This window comes from Cavia porcellus, unplaced genomic scaffold, assembly GCF_034190915.1.
Source record: "Cavia porcellus strain 051 isolate PalLab524CR breed Dunkin Hartley unplaced genomic scaffold, mCavPor4.1 scaffold_25, whole genome shotgun sequence".
Taxonomy (NCBI): domain Eukaryota; kingdom Metazoa; phylum Chordata; class Mammalia; order Rodentia; family Caviidae; genus Cavia; species Cavia porcellus.
The window spans coordinates 30,416,155-30,443,917 of NW_026947508.1; the positions used below are offsets into that span (position 1 = coordinate 30,416,155).

Genomic DNA, 27,763 nt, shown 5'->3' on the forward strand with positions numbered 1-27,763 from the left:
GTAGGGGGTGTTTTTATGTATCACAAGCAATCACATTGTCTACAACTCTATCCATTGGCTTAACCTGCCTGTTTTGGTTCCAAACCAGAGTACTTCTGGGCTGGGCTGGACAGCAACTGCTGTCCTTTGCAGGTTGGGTCACAGCCAGATCCCTCAGTCCAACATTAGCTGGAGATTTCTCTTTCCCTGCTGTATAGGGAAAGGCTATACAGGCTCCTGTAGGAGCCAAGTCCTACAGTCCTTTCTCCCGGACAGGTTCTTGAATCATGTACATCATGGGTCTCAAATCTGTTGCCCATGCAGCTGCCAATAGGCTAGCTGAGAAAGAGGCCCACTGTTGGAGGTACGTCCCCCAGCATGTGACAGTGGGCCTGTATCATTTCATATCTGGGACGTGCTGTCTACATATCTGTCTCATGATTTTTCACAGGTGTGCAGAGCAGTGTACACCATTACTATTTTTTTAAATCATAGAATATCAGATTTTGGCTGCCTTTTATAAGTGTGACCAAAACCCATCGGGGTGTTTCTGTTTTCCCTGTTTTTGTTGTAGGCCTCAGTCAAATCTATTGTCATCCATATAGATGGTTAGGATAAATGGCAGGTTAGAATCAATGACTCACAGGACTTGTTGAGTCCATCAAGCAACCTCTGTGGCATCTGTCCAGACCTGTGTTTTGTCCCTTTTGGCAATCTTGTCTAAAGGGCACAGCAGGATAGCTAGCTGTGAAACACCCAACAAAAACCTAACAGGCATGGCCAATTATATGCCTATAATTGACGTATTGTCGTGGTTCTGGTCTTACTCAACCATATCACATGCCAGTTCCCTGGACCTTGTCTTTGTCTGTGACCCATCTCATGCCAGGAAATCTTCCTTCAGATTGTGCATCTGTGAGACAATCAGGTTAACATAATATCATCAGTACAAAACAGTGACAAAGAGTATGGCTTGGCCCAGGTGGCCAGATTCTGGGTCACTAGGCCATGACACAAAGTTGGGCTACACAAATAGCCTTGTGAAAACATGTGGAATGTCCATTGCTGCCCTCCTGGGTAAAGGCAAATTGGTCCTGACTGCCAGTGCTAGGGTGAGACTTCACAGTCATTTGCCATGACCTGTCTGGCTGCTGCATGGACCACACTGAAGGGCTCTGTGAAGGGAGTGTCACTCATGCTTTTTAACTAAAGACAGTCTGTTGCATCTCCTTATGGCCTTCAGGCAGCTGGTACTGCTTCGCACACATAACCCACATGACCTGTGACAGAGTCAGTGGTGAGTTGTGGATGGCTTCAGACTGTGGTTTTTATCATCCAAATCTGCAACTGGACTTTTCCCTGTGTAGTATGGAGGCAAGCACCAGTCAGTATGTTCACTCTCACACAATATGTATTCAGCAACCAGAGAAACATAAACATCACACAGGTATGGGGGCAACCACCCAATACTCAAGGTCATTTGGGTCTTCTGGATGGTGATGTGGTGATCTCTGTATCTTTTTATGTATGTAGCAGGTAAAAACAGTAAAACAGTCTGAATTATCATACATTAGCATTGACTCAGCTCTGGTATCCATTGACATGAGTACACATTGCACAATAAATAGTCCAGTAAATTTGGGGGGACTAACGAATAGTTTTACATGTGGCCTTCAGTCTTCTGGGACCCCAAGACCTGGGTAGCTCAGCTTGCCTCCTAATCAGGGTAAAAGGAGGCCAGTGTCACTTCTTGTAGCTTCACCAGGCTGCCTTGGCCCCTCATTGGCCAGTATTGTTGTTCAGAGTATAACTATCTCCACATTCAAAGCCTGCCCACCTAACTTATCTGCAGCTAGGCCAACAGCCAGTAGGTCCTTCCAGAGCTGGTACAAACCAACCTTCAGCGGCCCTACAGCCTGTCCTTGGGGGATGGCTCCATTCTCCAGGACCCTCCCTTCTTTTTTTTTTCCTACACCAGTGCAGCTTTTATAGATTTTCTCTTTCCTTGGCATTTTACTTCCACATCTCCCATCAGACCAACGAACCAATGGTATCATGAATCGCGTGATCTACAAAGGGACCAGAAGGGCTGCCTCTGACCCAAACTTCTCAGTCAGCCTGCTCACCAGGATCGTTTCCTTCAAGTGTCACCAGCAGTTCCCATCCGGGCTATGGTACTTCAGTGCAAACTCATCTGCCATAGCCTATTTCACATAGCACAGTCATCAGGTCCAGAAGTGACTTGCTCTGGCAGGTCACCTGGATTCTCCCGAAACAGGTAAGCTGCTGTCATCAACCAATTTCATCACTATCTGATTATCTGCTTCTGGAACTGTCTTCTGCACAGTCTTCAGGACCCAGCTAATAGCTGGGGTGCTGGCTACGCTGACTATTTGAGAGCTCTCTGGTGGGCTTAACCGCAGAGTATCAGCCCTGTTGTCCACAGTAGCAGGAGCCACACAGGCACTGTCTCATTTACATTTTGTTTTAACGGTTTTTAAAGCTTGTCAGACATTCTCAGGCTCCAAACTGACTGCTTTTCAGTCCTTTAGGGCCTTCCAAACTGCCATGAAAGTGGCTACAAGGGCCCATGATGAGGCCAGGGTTGCTGATCAGTCACTCCTTGGGGTTTTTTCTTGTTTTGGGGTGTTGTTTCCACAGCTGCCACATTCATCTCAGTGTCCCAAAGTCAATTTGTTAGCCTCCTTGATTAAGAGGATGGTTGTAGCAAGTACCACAAGCAGGTCATTTTTTCGTTTGGACAGGTAGGCGACTGGCCTCTCCCAAGGACCAGCAGTCTGAGCAAACACATAAAAGCCAGAACAGTCCAAGAGGGTGAGGGCAATCACAGTGCCACTGACAGCTCAAAGAGCTTGAGCAGGCTTTATAGGCAGGAGAGGTATATTTTAGCAGGTTGACAATCCATCATCATTGTGACCAGCTGTGCATCACAGCAGCCAGCTGTTTTTAAGAGACAAGAGCAATAGCAGCTGGACCAGAAACTATCACCTGGCCAACTAACAAACTGAAGTATACTAGTTAGGGCATGTTTTGTTTGTTTTTAGTCTAATCACCTTTTGAACTTTTAGCCTCTAAACTTTAGTTTTTGAACACCAAGAAGAGAAGATCAGTGTTATTAGTATTGTAGTGAGTTTAGTTATTATAATTTTATCTAAATATCATATTTAAATTTCTAAATATCTAAGTTATCTAAATTATCTAAATATCTAAATTATCTAAATTATCTAAATATCTAAATTATCTAAATTTCTAAATATCTAATTATCTAAATATCATATTTAAATATCATATTTAAATCATTATCTAAATATTATAATTTTATCTAAATATCAAGCAAAGGACCATTATTTTCTATCAACCATGGCTGTCCTCGCAGAATGTTAGCAGATAGTAGTTATACAATTTTATAAAGGAAACCTGAGATCAAAGGCCACATATAATATTTCAGTATGCCAATCATGACTTTTTTTTTGGTATCAGGTATCGAACTCACGACCTCGAGCTTGCCAGGCAGGTGCTTACGCTGCTGAGCTAAATCCCTGGCCCTGTGACATTATTTTTTATAGTATCTTTAAATGTTCATCTTAGTGTTAGTAGAGTATCACATCACATAAGTTTTTAAAAGATTATTATTTGATTGATAATCTCATGTCAATTTGACCATTTTCCTCATGGAGGTTTTTAGAAGAAATAATCTGAGCTCCATCAAATTAACAAGTGACCATATTTATATTTTCTTTTTTTTAATTTAAAGAGCAAAACAAAACAAAACAGTAAAGGGTACAAGTAATACAGAATTTCAAAAAAACAGTAAGAAATCACTAGTTAATAAATTACATATTGTCATCTTAAAAATAGTCGATCAAGTTGCAAAATTAAGTATACAAAGTGAACATTCAAACAGTGAAACTGCAAACAGTTGTGTTCAATGATCCAACAAAAACTTAGTAATATGGTCATCTATCTTATACACACTAAACACACTTGCAGTTGTGTTCATTCGAGCACTTTCTTTTCCTCTCTTTTTTTCAATAACATTTAAACATTTTTGGCTTTTATTACTCCCACATTCTTATTACTTTTTTTGGAAGAGAATAAAACCAAATGTGACAAAACAAAGCAGAGTTGGTCAAAACAAAGGGTGGACATAGTACATGATATATAATTTTGTTTTAATAAACTACTTCCACAAGCTTTCCTCAACATAAGCTTTCTAGTCTTGTTTATGTCTTTAGCCAAACAAGAACTCATCATACAGAATCCTCTCATACCAAAAGTATATCTCTTACATTGATAGCCTTCTTAATATCTTTCCTCACCCACTTCTGTAACCTTTTATAACAAATTTGACTATAGCAGCTTAAATTTTGAAGTGTCCCTTTTATCCCCTCACGTGGTAAACTTGAGCAACTGTCAACAGACCTCTAGTAACCTTGACTCAGTGTTTTATTATAACTTTCTTTTTTCTTTTTTTTTTTTTTTTTTTTGTCTTTTTCGTTTCTATCGGTACCGGGGATCGAACTCACGACTGCCTGCTTGCAAGGCAGGCGCTTATGCCTCTGAGCTAAATTTCCAGCCCCAAGTGTTTTATTATAAAACAGCAGAGTAAGGAAAAGAGCAATTAACCCTGTAAATTCAAAACTTTGTAATGTATTAGAAATGCTTTATGCACATGAACTCAAACTGAAAACCAAAAGTATAACTACCAGTTAGTTAAAGTTTGTAATTTGACTTTTTTTTTTTATTTAAGAGGAAAAAGAGAAAAACACAAAACAAACCAAAGCGGCGTAAGGGTACACGCAATACAGAACTACAAAACAAAACAAAACAAAACAAAACAAAACAAAACAAAACAAAAAAACATAACAGTAAGAAATCACCTGCTAGTAGATTACACACTATCTTCTTGAAAATAGTTCCTCAAATCACAGTATCAAAGAACACAAGGTGGACATTCAAACAGGGAGACTGCAAACAGCTGTGTTCAATGTTCCAAAAACATTGATAAAGTCAGCTATTTAACACCCCCAAACACACTTGCTGTTATATCCGTTAGAGCTCTTTTTCTTTTTTTTTTTTTTTTTTCCCTCTCTTTTTTACAACAAAATTTACACATCTTGGATTTTATTACTCCTTAGTGCTTATTACTTTCTTTGGGGGGGGGGGAAGAATACAGTCAAATATGGCAAAACAAAGCTGTCAGTCAATACCAAGGATAGACGTAGCACATGGTGTAGAACCGAGTACAAGTTTATCAACAATGGTTATCAACGTTGTCCTTTGTTTCCTTAAAAAGAATTGTCTATCTTATTAGATATTATAAAGTTGGACAAAACAGTAGAGAACAAGACCAATAAAACTTAGGCATTGTAAACATTACAGGACTTCCAAAGAAGACAATAGTCAAACCAGAATGGGTATCTTAGTGAATCTTATTGTCTTCAAAGTAGTTGCCTATTTCTTCAAACTTGATACTATCATATAGAATGGAACAGAGTCTAATCAGTCAAAACAAGATCGTGGGAGTACTACAGGACTTCAAAACAAGTTAATAGGTAATTTGACTTTTCCTATAAAACTTCTTTAGGCTTGACAGGACTTTGGTTATTTACCTCAGGCTGGAGTTCTGTTTCTTTTTTCTTCTGTCTTTTTTTTTTTTTTTTTTTTTTGAGACAAGATCTCGCCGTGCAGTTCAGGCTGGTCTTCAACTCCCTTTGTAGCCCAGGCCGGCCTCAAATCCACAACAATGCACCTGCCTCAGCTTTCCAAGTGCTGAGACTGCAGGCTTGTACCACCATGTATGGCTTGGGCTCTGTCTTGTTTCCTTACCCTCTCTGAAAAGAAAAGGCAATCCCCGTTTTGGCTTAGCCATTGGGCCAGCTGACTTTTCAGGTGTATATTTCTCTCTCTCTGGCTACCTGCATCACCTCACTAGTATATTCTGGTATATTAAAGCTTTATCACTTTTTTTATGTCTTTATTCATTATAGTGAAAATCATTTTTCCAATTACTTTTGTTTTTAAACTGATCAAACCACTTTTTTTCAGTTCCCAGCCGAGTCCAGGAAACCTTGGGCGTACATGACTTATTTTGTACAGATATATACACACATTCACACAGGCCCCTAGAAGTTAATGTATTCCTACTGCCGAGCCCATGGGCAAATCCGCCTGGAACAGCAGCTGCAGCTGACTACTCCGACTAAAACAAAAACTAGCTCCAGAACAGGTATGAGACGTAGATGTAGATGTCGGGTCTTCCTTTGTCCACAGTGGGGACAGTAACAAACAGGTGAACAAGTAATAAACAAGTAAACAGGCCAACTGCCCGCATACACTCCCACCCCAGCGCGGGACAAGGCCAACCAGAACAGCAGCTGCAACTGAACGGGAACTGGGACAGGTGACAGGGGAGGCTGTCTTAGGAGTGATCCCGTCCCCCTTCGCCCACAGTGGGGTGGCAACAAGCAGGTTACCTAGGTTTCCTGAGAGAAGAATCACAGGAGAGAAACACTGGTATTCACTGAACCACACTTGTGAAACTGGGTATGGAATTAATTCTAGGTTTGAAGTTACTTTTCCCCTTAAAATTTCAGGGACAATTCTATCCTATCTTATGATTTCCAGAACCATGCTAAATCTATATTCATAATAGATGACCTGTGTGTGTGTGTGTGTGTGTGTGTGTGTGTGTGTGTGTGTGTGTGACTGTAGATATCTACTTAATCCATTTGTTCACAGGTTTGGCTCAGTTCTGATATTTCTTTGTTGATTTTTTATTTCATTGATCTGTCTAATTGTGACAGTGGGGTAAGTAAAAATAGTCTTATTCAGAGTGATTGCTGAGGCAAGGATACTGAGATAGACTCGTCTTGTATCTGTGGTGTGATGTCAACCAGAATAAGTTTAGTCTGAACTGGCACAGAACTGTCCACCAAAATGCATTCATTAAGCCGGGCATGGTGGTGCACACCTGTAATCCCAGCACTTAGCAGGCTAAGGCAGGAGGATTAGTTGTGAGTTCGAGACCAGCCTAGGCTACAAAGTGAGATCAAGGCTAGCCTGAACTGCATAGAGAGACTCAAAAAGAAAAAAAAGCATTCATTTTCTTTGCTGTCATAACAAGTCACTACATATGTCGCAGCTTAAAACCAGCACAAATTTTATCTTATTATTTCTGTAAATCAGAAGTCCAGGAACAGGATGGATTTGTATGTTCTCTGCTGAGCATCTCACAAGGCCAAGACCAAGATGTCAGCAGTTGGGTGTCTTGCTGGGGGCTCCAGGAATGAAGCCACACCCCTGTTCACTGGTAGAATCCACTTATCTGTAAGGCAAAGTCCCATTTGCTTACTGGCTGCCAGTTGGGGTGTCTCAGCTTCCTGAGACCACCTGTAGCTTTTGGCTCCCTCCCCCACCTTCAGCAACACCAAGTCCTGTCCTCCGCACACTTTGATCTGGCATTGTTTTGGTTTTGGGTTTGAGTTGTTTTGTTGTTAGTGTGTGTTGCTTTATCTTGTTTTTTGGAATTGGTACTGGCTACTGAATCCAAGGCTGCAAAGTATTGTGGCACATGCTTGTAATTCTAGCACTTCGGAGACTGGAGTAGGAGGGTCACCGTGAGTTCCTGGCCAGCCTGGGCTACTCACAATGAGTTCAAGGGCAGCCTGAACTGCATAATGAGACCCTTCCTCAATAAATAAATAAAATAAAATTCCTCAGCCTCCCATAGTGCTGGGAATATAGATGAGCACCACCACACCCACAATGTGTTCTCCTTTTAAGAGCACACATGGCTTGGCAATTCAGTGAGCCACAGACTCAAAAGAAAGAAAAAGTCAAAGGGTAAGTAAAGGAAAGGGTGCTTAATATCACTAACCCAATCATCAATAAAATGCAGATGAACGCTCCAATGGGCTATCACTTTATGTCCCTGAAGATGACCAGTATTTTAAAAAATGAAAAGAAAAAAAAAAACCAAGGTGCCTGTGGTGGCACATTCATGTAAGTCCAGTACCTTGGGAAGCTGAAGGAGGCAGATCACAAGTTGGCCCAGACCTGGCAACTCAGCAACTTAGTAAGACCTCTTCTCATTGAAAGTGCTGGGCACACAGCTCAGCTCAAAGGCCTTGGGTTCAGTCTCCAGAACTAGGGGGGAAAAGTTGTACTTCTCAGACTTTAACAAACATATTATTTCCTTGAGAATTTTATAAAAATTCAGATTCTGATAGAGTAGGTCTGGATTAGACCTAGGATTCTATATTTGTTTTTGTTTTGTTTTGTTTGAGATAAAACCTCATTATACAGTTCAGGCTGGACTTGAACTCACTATGTAGCCCAGCCTAGCATCAAACTCACTGCACTCCTCCTGCATGAGTGTGATTCCAGTGACCCCGGAGGCTGAGGCAGGAGGATCACAGCTTCAAAATTAATAACAAAATCCAGTTTGGGATGTACCTGAGTGGTAGCTCACCCTACAATTTAATCCCCCAGTACAAAAAAAAAAAAAAATATCTAAGTGCCATAATTTGTCCTTTGACAGCCCATGGGCTTGCTCTCTGCTGCTGCCCCACCCGTAAGTGCTGATATTCCTGAAAATTGCATCCTTATCTTTTTTTTTTTTTGTTCGCATTTTTACTCATTCCCAGAAAAGTTATCTCATTCCTTTGTGTACGCCACAGGACTGGCCTTGAACTCACAAGTCCTGCCTCAGCCTCCAGCCTGGCACATTCCCAACATTTAATCCACTAAAGCATTTAATCTAATCTGTTTATAGTAATTCCATGCCCATGGTCAGCAATTTGGGATGAGTATGTCTAAACCAGATAAAAGCAATGAGATGCCAGACGTTTGCTGTGGGGGTCCCTTGGCCCAGGCTGCTCAGAGCACCTGGCGCAAGGCCCCGCCTTCTTTTTCCTCCAAGGCCAGATCCGGGGTGCTCAGGGCGCTCCAGAGTCCTCCGGAGCTGTCTCCTAGCGCACAGGAGGCGGGGTGATGGGGAGGGGGGACAGGGGTTGGAGGGGGCTGGCGCTGGGGGCACAACGGAGTGACTGGGGACAGATCAGCGCGTTTTCCCCCAGCCCTGGGTCCGCTTCGCCCCCGATACCGCCCCACCCCGACCCCTCTCGAAGTCCCCCCTCGAATCTCCGCGTCTCCCCAGATCTTCTGCGGCTTCCCGAGGCCGCGTCCCCGCCCCCCCAGCGCCCGCCTCCATCCCCGCCCCCTCGGTCTGCACGGCCGCAGGCTCTGTGTACGGGGCCCGCCCGTACGGCGCGGAGAGGCGGGAGCCGCCCACGCCCTCGCCACTCCTCTCGGCGTCGCCGTCTCCCTGGGACGCGCGCGGGCGGCGCGGTGCGTGGGAGCCGGGCGGGCGCGCAGGCGACCATGGCGCGGCGGGCCGGGAGGTAGCGGGGTCGGGACGGGGGCAGCAGACGCCATGGCCCGGCGGCGGCGCCGCGCGTGTGTCGCGCTGTTCCTGGTGCTGCTCTTCGCCTTCGGTACCCTCATGGGCCTGCGCACGCTGAAGGCCCCGGACGGACTCCCCGCGCTGGGCCCGGCGCTGGAGCTGGCGCCCTTTGAGCGACGCGCGGAGGGGGCCCCCGCGCCCGCAGCTCGGGCCCCGGCAGCGCCCGCCGCGCCCCCGCCGCCGCCGCCGCCGCCGCCCCGCACCGCGGAGCCCCGCGGCTCGCCGGGCCCGGTCCCCGCGGAGGCCGAGCCCGCGCCCGGGCAGAGCCTGCGCGTCTACTCCGACCTGCACGCCTTCTACTACTCGTGGTACGGAAGCCCGCGGCGCGAGGGCCACTATATCCACTGGGACCACGTCATGGTGCCACACTGGGACCCCAAGATCTCGGCCAGCTATCCCCGCGGCCGCCACAGCCCCCCGGACGACTTGGGCTCCAGTTTCTACCCGGAGCTGGGACCCTACAGCTCCCGGGACCCCGACGTGCTGCGGGAACACATGACCCAGCTCAAGGAAGCCGCCATTGGTGAGCGCCCCGCACCCCCGGAGGCCCTGTCCCCAGCCTCGCCCTCCTTCTCAGCCCTCCTTTCCACACCCCAACTTCTGCTGTCGCCATCACGACCCTTTTGGACCTATTCATTTGCCAGCCTGACTTCTGAGCCCTTTCCTGCCACTCCTATCATGGGCCCACTGCGCCCCATTAGCCCTTCCTTCTAGGATTACGACGGCCCCTCCCGGGGCCCTTCTGGCCCCCAGCAGTTCCAAGGCTGTTCTACAGGGCTAGCTGCTGAGGGCTTGCACTAGCAAACCCTAGGGAAGGACAGCGAGGAGAGGGAGGCAGAGACCTCAAATCTGATGTGTGTCCAGGTTCTAGGAAAGTGAGGCCTAAGTATCCTGGCCATTCAGAAGTCTGTGGTTTAGAGGAGTAGCCTGGGACAGCTCTGCTTTCATACCCGGCGCTGGGGGAGGGCAGCGGCCCTTCCTGCTTTTGTTTGCTGCAGAGAGGAAAGTTGTCCATGTTGCATGATGGTCCCTCGGTGGGAGATTCATCCAGTGCCCAGCTAGAAACCAGGTTTCTGGGAGCTACCTATGCAGGCAGTGCTGGGGAAGCACACTTGATTCATATTCTGCTAGACTTTACAGTACATCTTAATGTGCCTGGAGATGGTTCATAAGGGGGGAAGTATGGAATGACAGAAAGGGGTGATGAATATATAGAGATAAATCCGATAGGGGCCACTCTTCATTCAGATTTAGGGTCTTAGGAGGGCAGTCAATGTGAATGCTACCTATTTCCCACACAAGCACCGAGATGATTTCTCCTCAGGGTGCTTCTCTTCGGAGGTAGGACTGTGGCTTCTAGGTGGGTGTGGCTTTGCCACCCTCTCCCCTTTGTTTTGCTACTTGCCGATATATTTGAAGCCGGGTTCCTTGCCTCCCAGGCCCGTTGCTACTTTCCTGAGCGCGGCGCTTCAGCACCGCGGGCGCGGACAGCTCCGAAGCTTGGCGTCTGAGCTGCCGGAAATGAACCTGGCAGAAGGTTTCCAGGAGTCATTTTACAGCTGGAGACGGCATGTGAGAGGAAAGTCTGTTGAAGGGTGCTGTGTGCCTCTGAAGAGGCCTCTGTGTTGTGTTTCAGGAGTCCTGGTCCTCTCCTGGTATCCACCTGGCATGGCCGATGATAATGGGGAACCCTCAGATGACCTGGTACCTGCTATCCTGGACACTGCCCATCAGTACAGCATCCAGGTGAGTCTCCAAGCAGGGGTGATGTACTTTCCCATTCTGGAGAGTCCCTCTCCTCTACACTTCGTGCCTCTGGGGAAGTTCTTGGCACAGCCCAGGAATGGCAAACATAACAAATGTGGTGCTAATAATACAGAGTCCCATGTCCCTCTTTCTTGAGAAAACTACAGAAAATGGGAGCCCAAATAAATATTACTTTTATTAAGTAGTAGGAAATTAGGTTGGAGATTCTGACCCTGGATAAAGGGAGGCAAGAGCCAAATAAACCTGGAGACTGAATTCTGGACTTTGGTCTCAAATGGAAGACATTACCAGGCCTCAAGGAATAGAGCAAAACCTAGGTGCTGAGCAGACAGGCTTCCCTTTAAGCAGAAACACTTAAGCTAAGCATGCAATTATTTCCTCCCAATGTGCCAATTTTAAATCCATCCCCATTTTGGTGACAAAGGAAGAAAATTATAGCAAGCAGCCCAGGTTGCTGTCCCTGAGTCAATCGCTGCCATATTTAATGAGTCATAGCACATTTTCTCATGGACACAACTTGAAACAAACTTCTTTCCAATGTGTCAGATGCCTGGTTCCAACTACTGGGAGCTGGCACATAACTTGAAGCCTGGTAGCCGTCCTGCAGCAAGCAGCTCACCAGAATGAGTCTTAGTGTCCTGTTGTTGGAAGTGGGCAAACTTCATGGCCTTCTTTTTTGGCACATAACAGCAATGCCAGCCTTGGGGTCCACAGTCAGACCTTCCAAGCTTAGCCTGTCCTCCAGGCCATGGTTGGGGCATGAGTCTTATATGTTGTACCTCCTGGAATGGTACTCATCTGATCAGTAACTTCTGTGTTTGTGGCAGGTGGCCTTCCACATCCAACCCTACAAAGGCCGGGACGACATCACTGTACATGAGAACATCAAGTACATCATTGACATGTAAGGTTGCTCTGGGGACTGGGGTTTTGATGGGGATTTGGGTATGCAGGGATAGAAGGTTTGGAGAGCCAGATTAAGAGACACAAGAGCAGAATGTGTATGTTCCCAGCAGCTGTTTTTAAAGCAAGATAGGCAACCTGGGTTTCAGTTCTGGTTCTGTGCCCTCTAAGCATTGAATCTTGTGAGTTACATAAATTAACATATGCAAAATTGCTTTGTATAGTGCTTGCACATAGTCATTCACTTGAAAAATATCTAAGACCAGGGATATAGCTCAGTGGCACACCACCTGCCTGGTAAATGCAAGGTCATGAATCTGATTCCTGGTACCAAAAAAAAAAAAGTATCTATTGAGTGCTTATATGTATCTAGATATGTTTCTTAGCCTCTGATTTTATGCTTACATTCTAGTGTGTATTAGGGGTACAGTGGAGCCAGAAATAATTAAACATGAAAAACTAAATAGTAATTCATACTACAAAAGAATAACGAATAACACAGGGTTTGTACTCAAGTGTGCCTAAAGAACTTACTTTTTTGCAATGTTGGAGGTGGATCAAATATAATATGCTAGGGATAAGGGTTGATCTATACCCTCAGCCCTCAAGAAATTACTTTAACATGAGTGGCCAGGGACACCTTTTTCAGTAGACAGTATTGCAACCTGAATTTGGGGCTAGCTGTGGCTTTCATCCCTGGGAGCATAAAGCAAGATGATGGGCATCCACCAGTCAGAGAGGCAGCCTTCTTTAAGAACCAGATCTGTTAGGCACAGTGATCTTGGATTTAGCAGCTTTCAGAACTATAAAAGATAAATGTGGTTAAGCAAAAAAGATGAGCCGGGCATGGTGGCTCACGCCTGTAATCCCAGCACTCAGGAGGCTGAGACAGGAGGATCGTTGAGAGTTCAAGACCAGTCTGGGCTACAAAGTGAGACCAGCCTCAACTGCATAGAGAGACCCTGTCTCAAGAAAAAGAAAAAAAATAAAAGATGAAATTGCATGTAGCTTGCTTAGCATGCATGAGGCCCTGGGCTCAATATCCAACATCAGAATGAAAAAAAAAAAAGCTCTGCAAAGATCAGGGGGCAGGGAGAAAATTCTAGACAGAGGAGTGACAGATACAACAGCACAGGATGGAACATGTGGCACTGGAATAGGCCAGGTGGGAAGTGATGTGTGGAATAGCCACAATAGAGACAGGCAAGCTAGATCAAGCAGGGTTGGGTGGGGCTTGCAAGTCCTGGTGAGGAGCAATCGGAGCAATCATTTCTTTTTTTGGTGCTAGGGATTAAACCCCGGGTCTTTACCCTGAGCGGTGCCCCAGCCCTTTATTTTGTATTTTGAGACAGTTTAAGTTGCTCAGGCTGGGATCACCTTAATTCTTTTTATTATTTTAAAGAAGCAAAACAGAAAAAAGGAAATGATACAGAATTTTTTAAAAAGTAGGAAATACTAATTAATATATTGCATAAGTAAAATAAATCAAACTCACATTTGTAAATATCATAGTTTCCCTAGTGTAAAAAAAAAAAAGCTCTGAAATATTAATAAGACCCAAAATGTACAACTTAATTTATATTTTTAAAATAGAAAGGAGCTGGTGTGGTGATACCTGGGAGACTGACACAGGAGGATCATTATTTGAAGGTTAGCTTGTGTTACATAGTAAGACTATTTCGGAATGAATAAATAGCCAGGCAGAGTGGCACACACCTATAGTTCCAGCTACTCAGGAGGCTGAACCAAGAGGCCAGTGTGGATAACTTAGTGAGACCTTGTCTCAAAATTTAAAAAAGGGTGGGGCTGGGGATTTAGCTCAGCGGCATAAGTGCCTGCCTTGCAAGTGTGTGGTCATGAGTTCGATCCTAGATACCAATAAAAAAAGAAAAAGACAAAAAAAATTTTTAAAAGGGCTAAGGATGCAGCTTAGTGCAAAGGTCCTGGGTTCAATCCCCAGTAACAAATAAATAAATAAAAAGATCATTTGGAGGAAGAATGGAAGCTGAAGACCAGGTAAGTGGCAACTGCTGAAATCCAGGTGAAAGGAGGTGATGGCTTAGGTTGAGGTAGTGAGCCTTAGGAATGGGAGGGCTGGGGGATGGGAGGGGGGTTCTTGCTTGCATAAATTCCCCTGTGGAGACTGGCTGGCCCTAAACTGTGTGGTGGGCATTGAGAATGACCTCTGTGTGTTCCCATAGCTGTGTGGGTTTCTTTTATCTAACTCCTTCCTCCTGCTCTTCAGGTACGGCTCCCATGGTGCATTTTACCGCTATAAGAACAGCATGGGCAAAAGCCTCCCACTCTTTTATATCTACGACTCATACCTGACATCCCCCGAGGCCTGGGCACATCTCCTGACGCCAAATGGGCCCCACTCAATCCGAAACACACCCTATGATGGTGTCTTCATAGCGCTGCTGGTGGAGGAGGGCCATACCCATGACATCCTCGCGGCAGGATTTGATGGCATGTACACCTACTTTGCCTCCAATGGTTTCTCCTTTGGCTCCTCCCATCAGAACTGGAAAGCTGTGAAGAACTTTTGCGATGCAAACAATCTCATGTTTATTCCCAGCGTGGGCCCTGGCTACATTGACACCAGCATCCGGCCCTGGAATAACCACAATACTCGGAACAGGGTCAATGGCAAGTACTATGAAACAGCGCTGCAGGCAGCCCTGACGGTGAGGCCAGAGATCGTCTCCATCACCTCTTTCAATGAGTGGCACGAAGGCACACAGATCGAGAAGGCCGTTCCCAAAAAGACACCCACTCGCCTGTATTTGGACTACCTGCCTCATCAGCCTAGCCTGTACCTAGAGCTGACCCGCCGCTGGGCCGAGCACTTCATCAAGGAGAAGGAGCAGTGGCTGATGTGAGCGCCCTGAGGCAGACATGCCAACCTTGCCAGATGTCACCACGCAGGCTCAGCTGAGGGCACAGGCACTCACTCACTGGTCAAGTCAGCAGCTAGGTGCTTCTGGGTGGCCACCAAGCAAGGGCCCATGGAGAACAGAGCCTGGTACTCTGATGAGCGTGGTGTGGCCCACTGCAGGGATGCAAAGCAAGGCAACGTTGCAGGAGAAGGTAGAACTTGGCGGGTGGCTGCGCGTAGCTTAGGGCAGCTCCATGCCCTCAGACCACTTTTAGATACTCTCTTCCAACTTGGAACCCTGCGGCGGGGGTTGTTGCTGTGTGGTGGAGTCGGCAGTTCTGCCCTTGGGTTTCAGCACTCTGCGCTAGCATGCACCCTCCTCCCTCTGCCAGTCCGTGTCCCCTTCTCAGGCCTCCTCCCTCATTGTGTCTTCTTGAAGATAGGGAACCACAGCTGAGACTTTCTGAAAGGGAACTTACAGGTTTAAGTTCCTCCCGCAGATTACCCAGCTGTCCAGAAGTAGCTCTGAGCAGTCAGTCACATTTCACTCAACACAGAGCACCTCAGCATGTGCTTGGGTGCTGGGGAAAACTTGACCTAGGAATGGCTCCTGTCCTCCCAATGCCACAGGATCGTTTTATTTGGCATGGCCTTGTAGCTAGTGCCTGACCACAGTTGTGTTGAGAAAATACCTCTGCCCTAGAGCCTACTAATCCCAATGAACATGTTGCTCTTGGGAGAGATCTAGGACATCTCCCTTCAGCTGCCTGAACGGAGCTCTCTCACTGGAGCCTCGTGGAGCGCTGCTGTGATCTGTATTAAATACCAACTGGTTTTCTTAAGTACACATTCCTTTTGCTTAAGACCTCATGAATTCTGACCTCAGTCAGATTCTGACATTTGGCCAGGGCTGGCTGTAGTTTTAGCACAATGAAGAGTGGGTTTGGTTGAAAAATTACTAGTTTAAATTTGAGTTCCAGAGGGAATAATTAACCAGCCAGTGCTTATTTACAAACTAATATGCTAATTTCAGGGACCCTGCCCTGGAATACGTTGGCAAGATTCTTAGGTTATACTTGAAATAATGTACATTGGAAACCACTGGACTGAGAGGATTATGGGTTCAAGACTGAATTCTGGGATACAGAGGAAAGAGGAAGTGGAACCCAGGTCATCTCAAGGACACCCAGCTCATCTGGGTTATTGACATTAAACACCACCACACAGATGAATAGCCCTGGCCACCTAGCTTGTGGCTTAGTTGAGGAAACCAAGGCAGGAAGGTCAGAAGGTCAGTTGATAGGGTTGGATGCTGACACGTAGTAGTTTCATTTCAATGTGGACAACTGGAAAACTAAGGCAGGGCCAGGAAAAAGGGGCAGCTATCCTCATGCACCGCTGACAGCAAACAAACATGATTCAGTTCTTTTGAAGGCTAATCTACATCAAGAGCCATAAATGAATATTACTTCGATCTAATAATCTTACCCTAAGGAAACAATTTAATAAATGATTTACAAAAATGTTTACTAGTAGCATTTTTTAATAGTAAGAAGTTCACATACCCAATGATAACTTTAACAGTTGGTATGAAAGGCTGCTGAGGGAACACTGGAGTTAAAGGTACTATATATATAATCTTTTTTTTTTTTTTTTTTGGTCTTTTTCCTTTTTATTGGTATCAGGGATCGAACTCATGACTGCCTGCTTGCAAGGCAGGCGCTTATGCTGCTGAGCTAAATCCCCAGCCCCTATATATATAATCTTAATTATACTTTATGAATAGGTACGAAAAAGTCACTGGCTAAGAGTGGATTTATTTTCCATTACTATTTAATTTGGGTCTTCCCTCCACCCCACTAGATTTTCCCATTAGACCATTCTTCCTGCCAACTGGTCACAACTCACCACCGGCCCCTCCAGGTCAGAACAAAGTGGCCTCTGGCTCTACGATATTTATCCCAACCTGGTTCTGGCTTCAAAAGCCCTTGTCTTTGGTCACTTGACTTTTCAACTGTGTCAGCATTTCTTGCCACTTTAGATCTTAAAGTAGAAGAGATTCTCACTAGATTTTAAATCTGTTAATTATTTTTTAGTTTAAAGGAGAGAGCAAGGGAAGAAATGTCAAAATACTCATGTTAGGAATGTTCTTCACCTCTTTATTGGGCTTCCACCAGATACACGAAACTGTAGAATAAATACAGCCTTCCCGAAGGGCAAAGCTAAGCCAGTAGCTTCTGGCTAGTGTTCAGAAAGACATGTAGGTAACGGCTCAGGCTAGTGATGTGGCTCCGGTGGCCTCCAAATAAGGCCTCACCAACCATCAGCAGACAGACACATAGTATCCAGCGGTGTTGTTGGGTCATCCCTCTAAAGCTCATGAGCAGGACCCACGTGAGGGGAGCAGCTTATACTTCTGGAGGATGGCTGTAGTGCTTTCCAGGGCGCTGAAGAGGACAAAATAGGACTGATACATCCAACTCTTCAAAGTCCTGAGCCTACCCAATGTCTGGTGATCAGGGGCCTTGAACCTCACTGGTCTTATTCTTTGTTCATCAACCATTCACTTGGTGAATCCAAAAGTCAGCAAATTTAGTCCTATCACATCTATCATTTCTTCATGTCTGCCTGCACCCTGCTAGGGTGACACATAAGTGACAGCTTTCATTTGTCACAGCTACTTTACACCTCTCTGGCTTCCCTCAATTTCCCTAATGCCACAGGAAAGAGACTTACCATCCTGGACGGATGATGCCAAACTTTCCAGGCACAGACAAGTCAACCACAGTAGATCCAAGGCGACACTCAAAGTTTTGGCCATCCCCAATGGGTCCTCCATCAATGACCAGTGACAAATGAGACCAGAGGTCTTGGAACTCCTGCAGAGGTAGAGGAAAAGCATGGCCACGTTCCCTGGTGTGCCCAGTGAAGTCACACTGCAACTGGCTCCTACAACAAGAGGCCTCAGTTTAGAAGAAGTCTGTTCCTTGAAGCAGAACCTCACTTAATGTAGGTCAGCTGTGCCAATGACACTGTGATAGCACCCAGGCCAAGCATCCCCTGAGGTCTGTGACACTCCTGGTTAGAATCCTGTATAACAGCTGTCCAGAACTTAAAGGCCTTGCCTTTAAGTTAAAGGCCAAGGCCTTTAATTCTATACATCATTCAGGTCAGGGAGGAGTAAGAACACTACCTAGAGCTCTAGGTGGGGGTCTGGTGATGTGGGCTCTATCCAAAATGAGTGATGCATGCAAGTTACTCCGTCCAAACCTAAGAAACAAGGTTAGACAAAATGTCCTTCCACCTCTGTTGCTCTGATCCAGGATCTCACTGGAGATCTGCATTAGGGTAGGAAAAGGAAACAAGATGGACTCTGCAAGCACATAGTACTCAATCGTAGGCCTATGGGGAGAATGCTCCTACCAGGACTGTGGTTTGGCTCCCCCTGTCCTATGGGTAAAGACACTACAGTGCAGGTAGGGCTGGGAATGAGGTAGTGAATCAAAAAAACCAGGTGTGGCCAGGGATTTAGCTTAGCAGCATCAGTGCCTGCCTTGCAAGCGTGCAGTATTGAGTTCATTCCCCAGTACAAAAAAAAAAAAGATAAACCGGGTGTGTACTACTGTGCTAAGTGGATCAAGGGATTGCAGACAGGGTAAGACCCCGCTCCTACCCACTTCACCCCTGCACAGCTATCCAGACCAAAGCCTGCAGTTTGAGAATGAGAAAAATGCTGAGCTTGCAGTTTCTGATCTCACCACCCAATACATTCCACTAAACTTAAATTTAGTAAGAAAAGTTAAGTGAAATTTCCCATGTCCTCAGTCATCCAAACAAGGTAGCCAAAGTACCTCTAGGATGATACCTTCTTTAACCTGAGGATATGATTCAAAAACTGGGTAAAAATCTCATGGCTATAATCCTAGCTACTCAGGAGGCTGAGACAGATAATCTTGAGTTCAAGGCCAACCCAGACAATAAGTGAAAACTTGATAAAAATTAAGGAAGAGCTCAGGGTGAAACTCGGGTAGAGTGCTGGCCTATCATTTGCAAGGTTCTGGGTTCAATCCTAGTACTGCAAAAAGAAAACAAAAAGAGAAAAAAAAAATGAGTAAAACTCTGGGTCAGTCACTTAATGGCTGTGTGACCAGAAAGCAGTAACTTAACTATTAAAAACTTACAGCCTAACTTTGTAGTCTTGACAACTGCCACCCCTACAAAATAAGGAATATAATAATTTTAATTATCACAGCCTGTTCTAAGACACTAGAAAGACAACATCAGTTCTCCCCTGTCCTCCCAAACTTTAAGATCTTTTCAAGATTTTATTTGGATGCCCGCCCACCCGCACGCCACCTGGGTAGCCAAAATATTCTCCTGCAGGCAATTCCAGACCACCATTACCCCACTGGCTCACAGGAAATGCTGTTTAGCTTGCTGATGTTTCTCAGGGAAGGGCTGAAAGACTCACTTCAACTTTCAGGGAACTGGCTTGGGAGCTGATGTTGGCGCTGGTGAGAGCAAGAGGTCCCTCAAACATCTGGGCCAACTCCTGCATGAAGGCATGATCAGGAATCCGGACGCCTACAAGCTGAGGCCAAGGGGAAAGGAGATTATAAGGTATAGGCTGGAAGAGATAGGGAACTGGTTTGTTCTGAATCCCAGAGAAAGCCAGATAGCTGGAAAAGGAGAAAACTTGACTCACAGGAGTAAAGGGGTTCAGATCTTTGTTGAGCTCCTCTGAGCGTTCCATCACCAGGGTCACTGGTCCTGGCAACAGCTCTTTTAGAAGCTCCTCAGGTACTTTCACTTTACAGTACCTACGAAAAAAACAAGGTCAAATCTACTTCAAGTGAAGAGCCACTGGTAGTCCTTTCTCAGACTGTGGACAGATTTACAAAAGGAGTCCTTAGGGCCTACAATGCGATCTACTTGTCTCTGTGATTCCCTAAGACTGAGCAGAAAGCAGGACTCCAGAGGAGTACCCCAGTCTTGGAGACTCCAAGCCTGTCTCAGGGACTGTAACAGCTGCACAGCTGCGACACCGTCATAAGTTATTATATCAAATTCATTATTTTATGTTCGGCAAAGCACTCGTTACCAAATTAAGCTACCAAGCTTCCTTTTTCCCCGGGGCCGCCTCTGGTACGCACAAGAGCGCCAAGAGAAAAGGGCCCTGCCTGCTGCCTCCCTCATCACTGCGTCCCAGCGTCTAGCTCAGAGCCTTCTAACGTTAAGTGCTCCGTACCAATTTCCAGTTCCGGATTCCTCATCGAGCCAGGACAAGCCCCTCCCGCTCTCGTCGCCTCAGTCTCCCAAGCCTGTCACCGGAAACCCCTCCCGCGGTGCCGCCCCCAGCGGGGCCGGGTCGGGGCAGCCTCACCTGTAGACGTCGGCCACGCGGCCCAGGCAAACGGCCAGTGGCTTGGTGCCGCTGCGGCCCTTGAGGCGATACACAGCGCCCAGTGCCGCCGAGCAGCTAGCCGAACAGGCCAGACCGTACAACGTGTCGGTGGGGACGGCCACCACGGCGCCGGCGCGCAGCTCGGCCACCGCAGCCCGCAGCGCCTCGGTCCAACCGGCGCGCTCAGGGCTTGCGGCCTGCACCGCCCCGCTCCCCGGGAGCCGCAACAGCCGAGCCCCCGGCGCCGCCGGAGTGGGGCTCGGCGGACGGAGGAGGCGGCCGCTACGGTCGGAGCCCACCGGCCCATCGCTCAACCCCATGCTAACTGCCACTGCGGCCCTCAGTGCGGTGCCTGGTCGCGCCGGAGGCATCCACTCAGGCCGGCTTCCGGGAGGAAGTGACGCACCCAGCCAGCTTCCGGTCCTGGAGGCTCGGCCCCACCTCCGCGCCGGGCAGCTTAAAGGGACCACGACCCCCAGGAGGATTGAAGGAGACCGGTGGGGACGGGGCGGGGCACAGCTTTGCGGAGCCCTAGCGCAGCGCTGGGGAGGGGGGGCGGCCGAAAGGGGGGCGGTGGTCGGGCCGCGCAGGCGGAGATGGAATGGGGCCCGGGCTCAGACTGGTCACGGGGGTGAGAGGGGACCCGTCGGGGTGGGAGGGAAGGGGCTTGGAGCCCACAAGCGCTGGCCCTGACCTGTGTGTCTCGCTCTCTCCCGGGCAGGGAGGCTGCCGGCGTGGACCGCGGGAAGGCGGGGCTGGGGCTCGGCGGGAGGCCACCCCCGCAACCGCACCGGGATGAGCGCGCCCAGCAGCTGCTGGACGCGGTGGAGCAGCGACAGCGGCAGCTCCTGGACACCATCGCCTCATGTGAGGAGATGCTACGGCAGCTGGGCCGCCGTCGCCCGGAGCCAGCTGGTGGCGGGGTCAGTGCCCACCACGGGCTGGGCCTGGGGGTGGGGGTAGGTTCTGCTCACTGGCCAGACTGGCCGAGCCCTCGCTTCCCCTGAAGGAAGACTGTGCCTACCGCTTCACCCTTAAACTTCTTTGATGTGGGTGAGAGGTTTTGAAAAAGTTAAGTACTATCCAAATGCCAAGTGGCCATATCCTTGCAGGGCCTAATCCAAGGCCTTTCCTTCAAGGCTCACTTTTTTCCTTTCCCTTCCAACTAGAACGCCTCAGCCAAACCGGGAGCGCCGCCCCAGCCAGCTGTCTCCGCCAGAGGTGGCTTTCCAAAGGATGCTGGTGATGGAGCTCCGGAGCCGTGACCATCTCCAAGCCCAATCCCCTGATATCTCTCCCTCCCCAGGGATGGTGGCTGGACTCTGAACAACTTCCTTAAGTAAAGGGGCCAGTCTTCACAGGCAGTGGCTGGTACTTGGCCTTAAGCCTGGGGTGGCAGCTCTTGCTAGCAGCCGGGTTCACTCCCACTTCATCCTGGCTGAAGGCAGTGCTGTCCTCTGAAATGTAGCCAACGAATACCCAGTCTCACTACTTGGATTTGGGTGGACCAGCAGTGCTCACCAGCGTGGTCTGGCCCACTTTGGGGGTTCCAGGTAGTATTACATGTCCATTTCATGCTTTGGGGGCTCTTAGCCCCCCAAAAACACCTTCGGCAGAGCCTTAATTAAAAGGAAAACTGCAGACTCTCTTGGTGACCGACCTTTCCTTTCTGTCCTCTCTCTGAGACTGATGGCTGGGTGGGGTTGGGGGGAAAATTGTCAATCCTGGGTAGGGTTGTGAAGAAAAGCACAGATACTACCAAATTTAAATAAGCATTTAATTAGGATTTCATTAGTATTTAATATTGCTTCAATTCAAAAAAGTTAAATTTTCACTTCTTAGCAGATACTTTAAAGTACAATATTAAGTTTATACAAAATGAGCAATTAAGCAAACACCATTATTTCACATTCTTCAAAAATACAAATTCATATTTATTCTTTTTTTGGATTTGGAGGTTTCTTCCTTTGGAAGTACTGAACCTGTAACGTTTTCATATCGCTCAGTGGAAGTCTGTTGTTCCCATGTTTCACACTTAAATCAATTTGATAGGCTTTTACATAATCCAAATAAAACTATTTGGGATTTTAAAAACTGTCACCAACACTACCAGCCAATGATTAGTGTGTCAAAAAAGGCTCCCGGTGGCTCTTGCCTTTTCTGGCTAGAAGATTTCTGCTGGAGAATGCACAAAAAACCTGTTTCCAGCCACCTTTCAGAAAGAGACCTGGGGGAGTTGGCAGGAAAAGGAAAATGCCATGTTGAACTCTGACCCCACCCCCACTTTCTCCAAAACACAACAAAAGATGGAGACTGTTGAGTCAAACAAGCCTTTGAGAGGCCTGAGAACATGAGAGGAAAAGGGCAAGAGAAGCCTCTGACTTGGCACCACTACAGGACAACAAGGATATTGCAAAAAACACCCCTGGGTTTTGGTGAAAAAAGCTTTTATGAAAAATTTTCCCATAAGAAAACGTATAAACTGCATTGAGCTGAAAGTGACATTATCACCCAATTTTGGCCCAGTGGGTACACCACCAAAAGGGTAGTGTGTATGGTTTTAAACCTCATTTCCAGTAAAAAAAGCTTGTAATATGTACAGCTTGACATAAAGGTCCAGTTTAATTTGCATTTTTCAATGCAGACTGAGAAGCCCTCTTGATCAAGAATAACTTGAGAAATGCCCAGACTGATCATTAGCATCCCCAAAGGGCATGAGAAGAAACAAGGACCCTTTCCCTCTCCCCACAATAATATGCAAGAAACAGGCTAAATAGACTGACCAGCCAGAAATACACATTACTGGGTTTTATTGCCAACCCTGTGTCCCAGATGTCAAGGAATAGACAGTTTCCCATAAGTACAGCAGAACCACTTGCACACTGCATCTATGGAAATCTTTCTGCTTTGGTGAAGTGTATTTAAAACTTCTGTAGTCTACAGCCTGCAAATTGAAGATTCAATGGGAAAAGGTGAAGGAAAAGGAAGTTGAAAAACAAGATTATTAGTAGCTTTGTTTACTGGATTTAATGGAGGCTAGAAGCCTTTTTTCTTAGAACCAACCCAGGTGGTATGAAGAGCAGTACAGAAATGGATCATGTTGCCCCAACCCCTCCCCAAACATACTTCTGATCGGTGATACCAGAAAATTGTAAACTCTTGAGTAATATTGTTGCGGTTCCACAAATCAATGGTTCCAATGACACTGGAGAAGTCTTTAAGGACAATGGACATGAATGCAAATATAAAAGTCTAGAAGGTGCCAGGTTTCTATCTAGGAACAACCTGTTCCTTCCTTTCAGGCAAAATTTTGTAATGCCTAAGAGGGGAAAGATGGCAAGGGACCAAGAAGTGGTGAAAAGGGGCCTCAACAGTCAGCTGGAGAAAACAACGCCCACAGCAGTTCTTCCGAGAGCCTGAGGGGGCGCCCTGGGGCACACAGGGCAGGCTTGCATAGATTGAGCAGTTGCTGAGGATGCATAATAGTGTTTCCCTACAGACAGCCTTGTAGCACAAGCTGAGCAAGCTGAAAAACACGGCCAGGTCAGGGCCACATGGGACAACGACCATCAAGCTACACATATTGCACCAAGGTAAGTGCTTTCTTTTCACACCTCAATTTAACTTTTTATTCTGAGCAAAAAATAAAACTTTGTGGAAAGTATATGTATATATGTATATATATACACAACAGAAATTGCAGCAATTGGGTTAAAGATAAAATAACCTAAAGTGCTTTTTATTTTATTATTTCTTTAATCTACCAATATGAGGTTCTGCAAACTTGTCCTTCTGGACACATTCAACATTACACAAAGTCTCTCAGGAAAACCCACCTACCCTCCATTATCCCCATTGATCCACGGTATTGAACCTGAAAATAACTCTCTGGTCTACTGACTCTCCTACAGGTGGTGATGAGCAATTCTCTGCCTTTCTACCCAGAGAGGGCATCACCTCTCAAGGCCTCTCCTCTTAAAGGGGGGTGGAATTCAATAAATGACACTACTCCTGTTACCAAACTGGTGAGGCCCCTATGAGACTAGCCAGACCCAGTCAGGAAAAACTAAGCCGTTTCCCTTACTTCCTCACCCAGCTACCTGGAAAGGGCCAAGTACCTGCAGGCAGTCTGGTACATTTGCTAGTTTCCTTACTGCCTCCGTCTAAGTCCATGAACTCCTCTCCTCGGTGCTGACGGGGCAGTCTAATTGGAGATGCTAGTGGGAACTAAAGTGTAGGCCTATGGGGTGAAAATGGTTATAATACTTTAGGGACAATTAGGTTGATTCTACCTACTAGAATTACCCCGGCTTCATTTCCAGGTTTGGAAAACCACCCTCTTCATGAAGGTCCTTTCTACCTCCAGTGCAGCCACAAAACCTCTCTTATCTGAGGTCCTTGACACTGGAGACCAAGGTTGTGGGAGAGGATGGGAAGGGAAGGAGCACAGGAAGGGAGGGAAGGAAGATCTACCTACCCTGTGGCGTAAACCTACACTGCATAAGCATTTGAAACATTCCTGATTTACCAAAAGTGATCAGATCTGATAGTCTTTTGTAATCCAAACCACCCACAAAAGGCAGATATTTCAACTTCTTCAATTAGAAAAATCTAGCAGTCTCAATACTGCTAAATGTACCTTTACCACCCTCAATCTGTGGAGAGTGACCTGGGCAGGACTCAACATAAGGACAGCCCTGGCTGGCCAAGAAGCAACAGGTAAGCCACAGATACTTCCCCTGTCCTCTGGGACCCTACTTCTTCCTCATGTGGGCATATGGGAAGGTCCTAACTACCATCTGCCACAAGCTAACTTTGGGGTCCCACCCACTGCTTTCACATCCAGGTTCAAAGCTTCCTACTGCCGAAAGGTCTACAGAAAGCCAGGACAACCTCCACTTGCATTTGGTGGGAGAAGATTCTTCCAGCCTTATCCACTTCTGCTGAGGTCAGTGGTTGCCAAAAACTACCAGCCTTTAGGGATAAAGAGTACAGAAGTTTAAATAGAAATTAATTCTCCTGAATAAACTTCTAGAATGAGAAATCAGCTGCTTGCAGTTAAGCCCATTTCTCTGCCTGGCAGTAACAGCATTACCACAACTACCCTCTTGTCCAAGTTCGTCTCTACATTCTTGCTAAAGGCAGGGTCTCTGGCTCCAAGGTAAGTGATCTGCCTCCAAGGTAAGCTCAGAGCAGGAGTGATCAGTACAGATCTCTCACTGGCTGGCTCCCACTGCCTCCTTTATGGAACCCGGAGGCAGGGAAAGCATTCTATCCCACACTCTGGGCCATGCCTACTTTCTGAGCTTGGTAGGCATTCATGACTACATTAAACAGCCAGGTGAGGGAAACTTTCCATTCTAGTGTGCACTGTATTTTATGTTTTAAGAGGCAATGACTGGGAGCCAAGGCAGACAGATGGATATAATTCTACACACACATACAAACACACTCACACACGCACACACAAATTTTCCTATAACACAACTTAATGAAACATTCCAAATGAGACAACTTATTGCAACATTTCAGGCTTTTTGGTGGAAGGGGAATTTTTTATTTTGTTTTACCCTGAGTAGAAGATCATCGTTTTTTTGTTTTTTTGTTGTTTTGTTTAGAAATCACATAACTAAGCTGAGCAAGTCACATTCTTGTTTGCACTGTACTAGGCTGTATGCAAAATCCAGAGAGGTGGAGATAGAAAAGGGCAACCAAAAGCCTGGCTAGAACCTAGAACCAGAACATCTGGCCTACCAATTACCCACCACCTCCTTCGAGCTCCCTTCAATCTGCACCTTCTACTAAGAAGCAAGATGTAACCCTTCTGCTCTGAAGAAAACAGCATTCAAAGGAAGGCAACCACCGGCTGCCAACTGGCAACACATTCACTCTAGGACAAAATAGGATGCTCCTCAAGGAAAACTCACTGTGACCTGCAAGCTCCAGCAAGCAGTTGAGAGGTGGAGAGGCAAAGGCTGTTACTATGCTGCAAAAGCAGCGGTGGTGAACCTGTGCCACATGTGCCACATGTGCTGTAGCCAGCTGTTTGTTGTTACTGAAACCTTTACAGGTCCACCATCACTGTGCCGAGCTGCTCTGTACACATACCACCAACACACAGCAGTCAACAACCTGCCTAGGTTCCCACAGAGCCAGAACATCCGACGGCTGGCGGACCAGGCTTCGAGTGCCAAGAGTCTGTGCGGATGGGCTTGCAGGACAGCCTGCAGATCCACCCTGAGCCCTACCAACACCAAGTACAAACAGCAAAGCCATCTCACCTAAACCCTGTCCAACTCACAGCTGTCTCACCTGCCGTCACACTGCCCACTTTGAGGGAGTGAGAGCCTGGCCTTCGGTTAAGAGTCAGCCTCAGATTAAAAAGACACACAGGGAGGAACACAACCCTGACCTCTCCTACCCAGTCCACAAAGACTCCAGTGCAAATGATGGGCAGTACTAGATTGATGGCAACCACACCCTTTCGTTTAGAATTTTTATGCATACGAGTAACCTTAATTTCCAAATTCATATGACAATAAGCAAAAGTGACATACAGTGCAGCCAAACAGTTCATTTATAACTTAGCTTTTTTTTGTTGTTTTTTGTTTTTTTCCAAAGATCAGTTCCTTAAAATGGATGTTCCTGGGATATGAATAAAGAAAATACGTCTGAAAGGTGAGGCTTTCAAACAGCAGATTTCTTCATCCTTCCAATTTCTGACCCCATGATGGCAGGCATCGCACCTCCTGCTTCCTGCTTGCCCTCTTCCTGTAGATGAGCATGCAAAGGCCCTTCACTTGCAGAAGCTGCCTTGTGCCCATCTTCTCCTAGCCCTGCAGCAGTGCTTCAGTGGGAATCAGGATGGGGTGTCCAGGCTCTGCAGGGCAGGAGCTCAGACACATCCATGGCACTTAACGTTTCCATCTGAGGGTCTGAAGGAGCCTCGGCCTGTCTGCTTTGCCCACAGGAAGAGGGTCCAGTAGAGGATGATGACAAAGAACTAGGGGTTAGGACAAAGTCTAGGGTGATAGCTGCAGGCTGGGCCCACCAGCAGGCGGGGGCTTGGCTCTGGAGGGGGTGGGGAAGAACAGCCCTTTCTCCACCAGCTGCCCACTACTTGGCAGAGTCCCGGCATGCACACTGACACTGACATGCCTCCTCTTGTTTGATGATGATCACAGGAACACTGAGGCCAATCTGCTGGACAGAGCTCCCTGCGAGAGAGGCAAGAGATACTGCTCTTCAGGCAGCCACAGGCAGAGGCGTAAGGGGTAGGGGCATATGGACAGGTGAGGACTGGGTGCTGGGGAGACAGGAATGGTGGGAAGAATGGATGCTACCT

At 46.9% G+C, this 27,763-nt stretch overlaps 4 protein-coding genes across 6 annotated transcripts in view; 2 read left to right on the forward strand and 2 right to left on the reverse strand.

Moving 5' to 3' along the window:
• The first annotated feature begins 9,060 nt into the window (after positions 1–9,060).
• Positions 9,061–16,539, forward strand: Maneal (mannosidase endo-alpha like). 2 transcript variants are annotated; one of them, XM_063236111.1, is made up of 4 exons: positions 9,061–9,989; positions 11,103–11,212; positions 12,061–12,137; positions 14,382–16,539. In XM_063236111.1, exons 1-4 carry the CDS (start codon positions 9,437–9,439, stop codon positions 15,016–15,018), a joined length of 1,377 nt encoding a protein of 458 aa, XP_063092181.1. In that variant the 5' UTR covers positions 9,061–9,436; the 3' UTR covers positions 15,019–16,539. The 2 variants fall into 2 exon arrangements, with proteins under 2 accessions (XP_063092181.1, XP_005000163.1); XM_005000106.4 differs by lacking the exons at positions 9,061–9,989; positions 12,061–12,137 and having other exon boundaries at positions 11,142–11,212.
• A 613-nt stretch (positions 16,540–17,152) lies between these two features.
• Yrdc (yrdC N6-threonylcarbamoyltransferase domain containing) lies at positions 17,153–20,927 on the reverse strand. The gene is made up of 5 exons (XM_003462254.5): positions 20,398–20,927; positions 19,720–19,834; positions 19,486–19,605; positions 17,751–17,893; positions 17,153–17,461 (listed from the first exon to the last, which is right to left on the reverse strand). Exons 1-5 carry the CDS (start codon positions 20,787–20,789, stop codon positions 17,392–17,394), a joined length of 840 nt encoding a protein of 279 aa, XP_003462302.1. The 5' UTR covers positions 20,790–20,927; the 3' UTR covers positions 17,153–17,391.
• CUNH1orf122 (chromosome unknown C1orf122 homolog) lies at positions 20,919–22,059 on the forward strand. The gene is made up of 3 exons (XM_003462255.5): positions 20,919–21,049; positions 21,140–21,341; positions 21,588–22,059. Exons 1-3 carry the CDS (start codon positions 21,015–21,017, stop codon positions 21,681–21,683), a joined length of 333 nt encoding a protein of 110 aa, XP_003462303.1. The 5' UTR covers positions 20,919–21,014; the 3' UTR covers positions 21,684–22,059.
• Positions 22,060–22,181: 122 nt separating this feature from the next.
• Positions 22,182–27,763, reverse strand: part of Mtf1 (metal regulatory transcription factor 1) — a 47,906-nt gene continuing 42,324 nt past the window's right edge. For both annotated transcript variants that reach the window (XM_013142320.3, XM_005008612.4), the window contains exon 11: positions 22,182–27,635. In XM_013142320.3, coding sequence (XP_012997774.1) covers positions 27,535–27,635 — 101 coding nt within the window. In that variant the 3' untranslated portion in view covers positions 22,182–27,534. The remainder of the gene's footprint in view (positions 27,636–27,763) is intronic.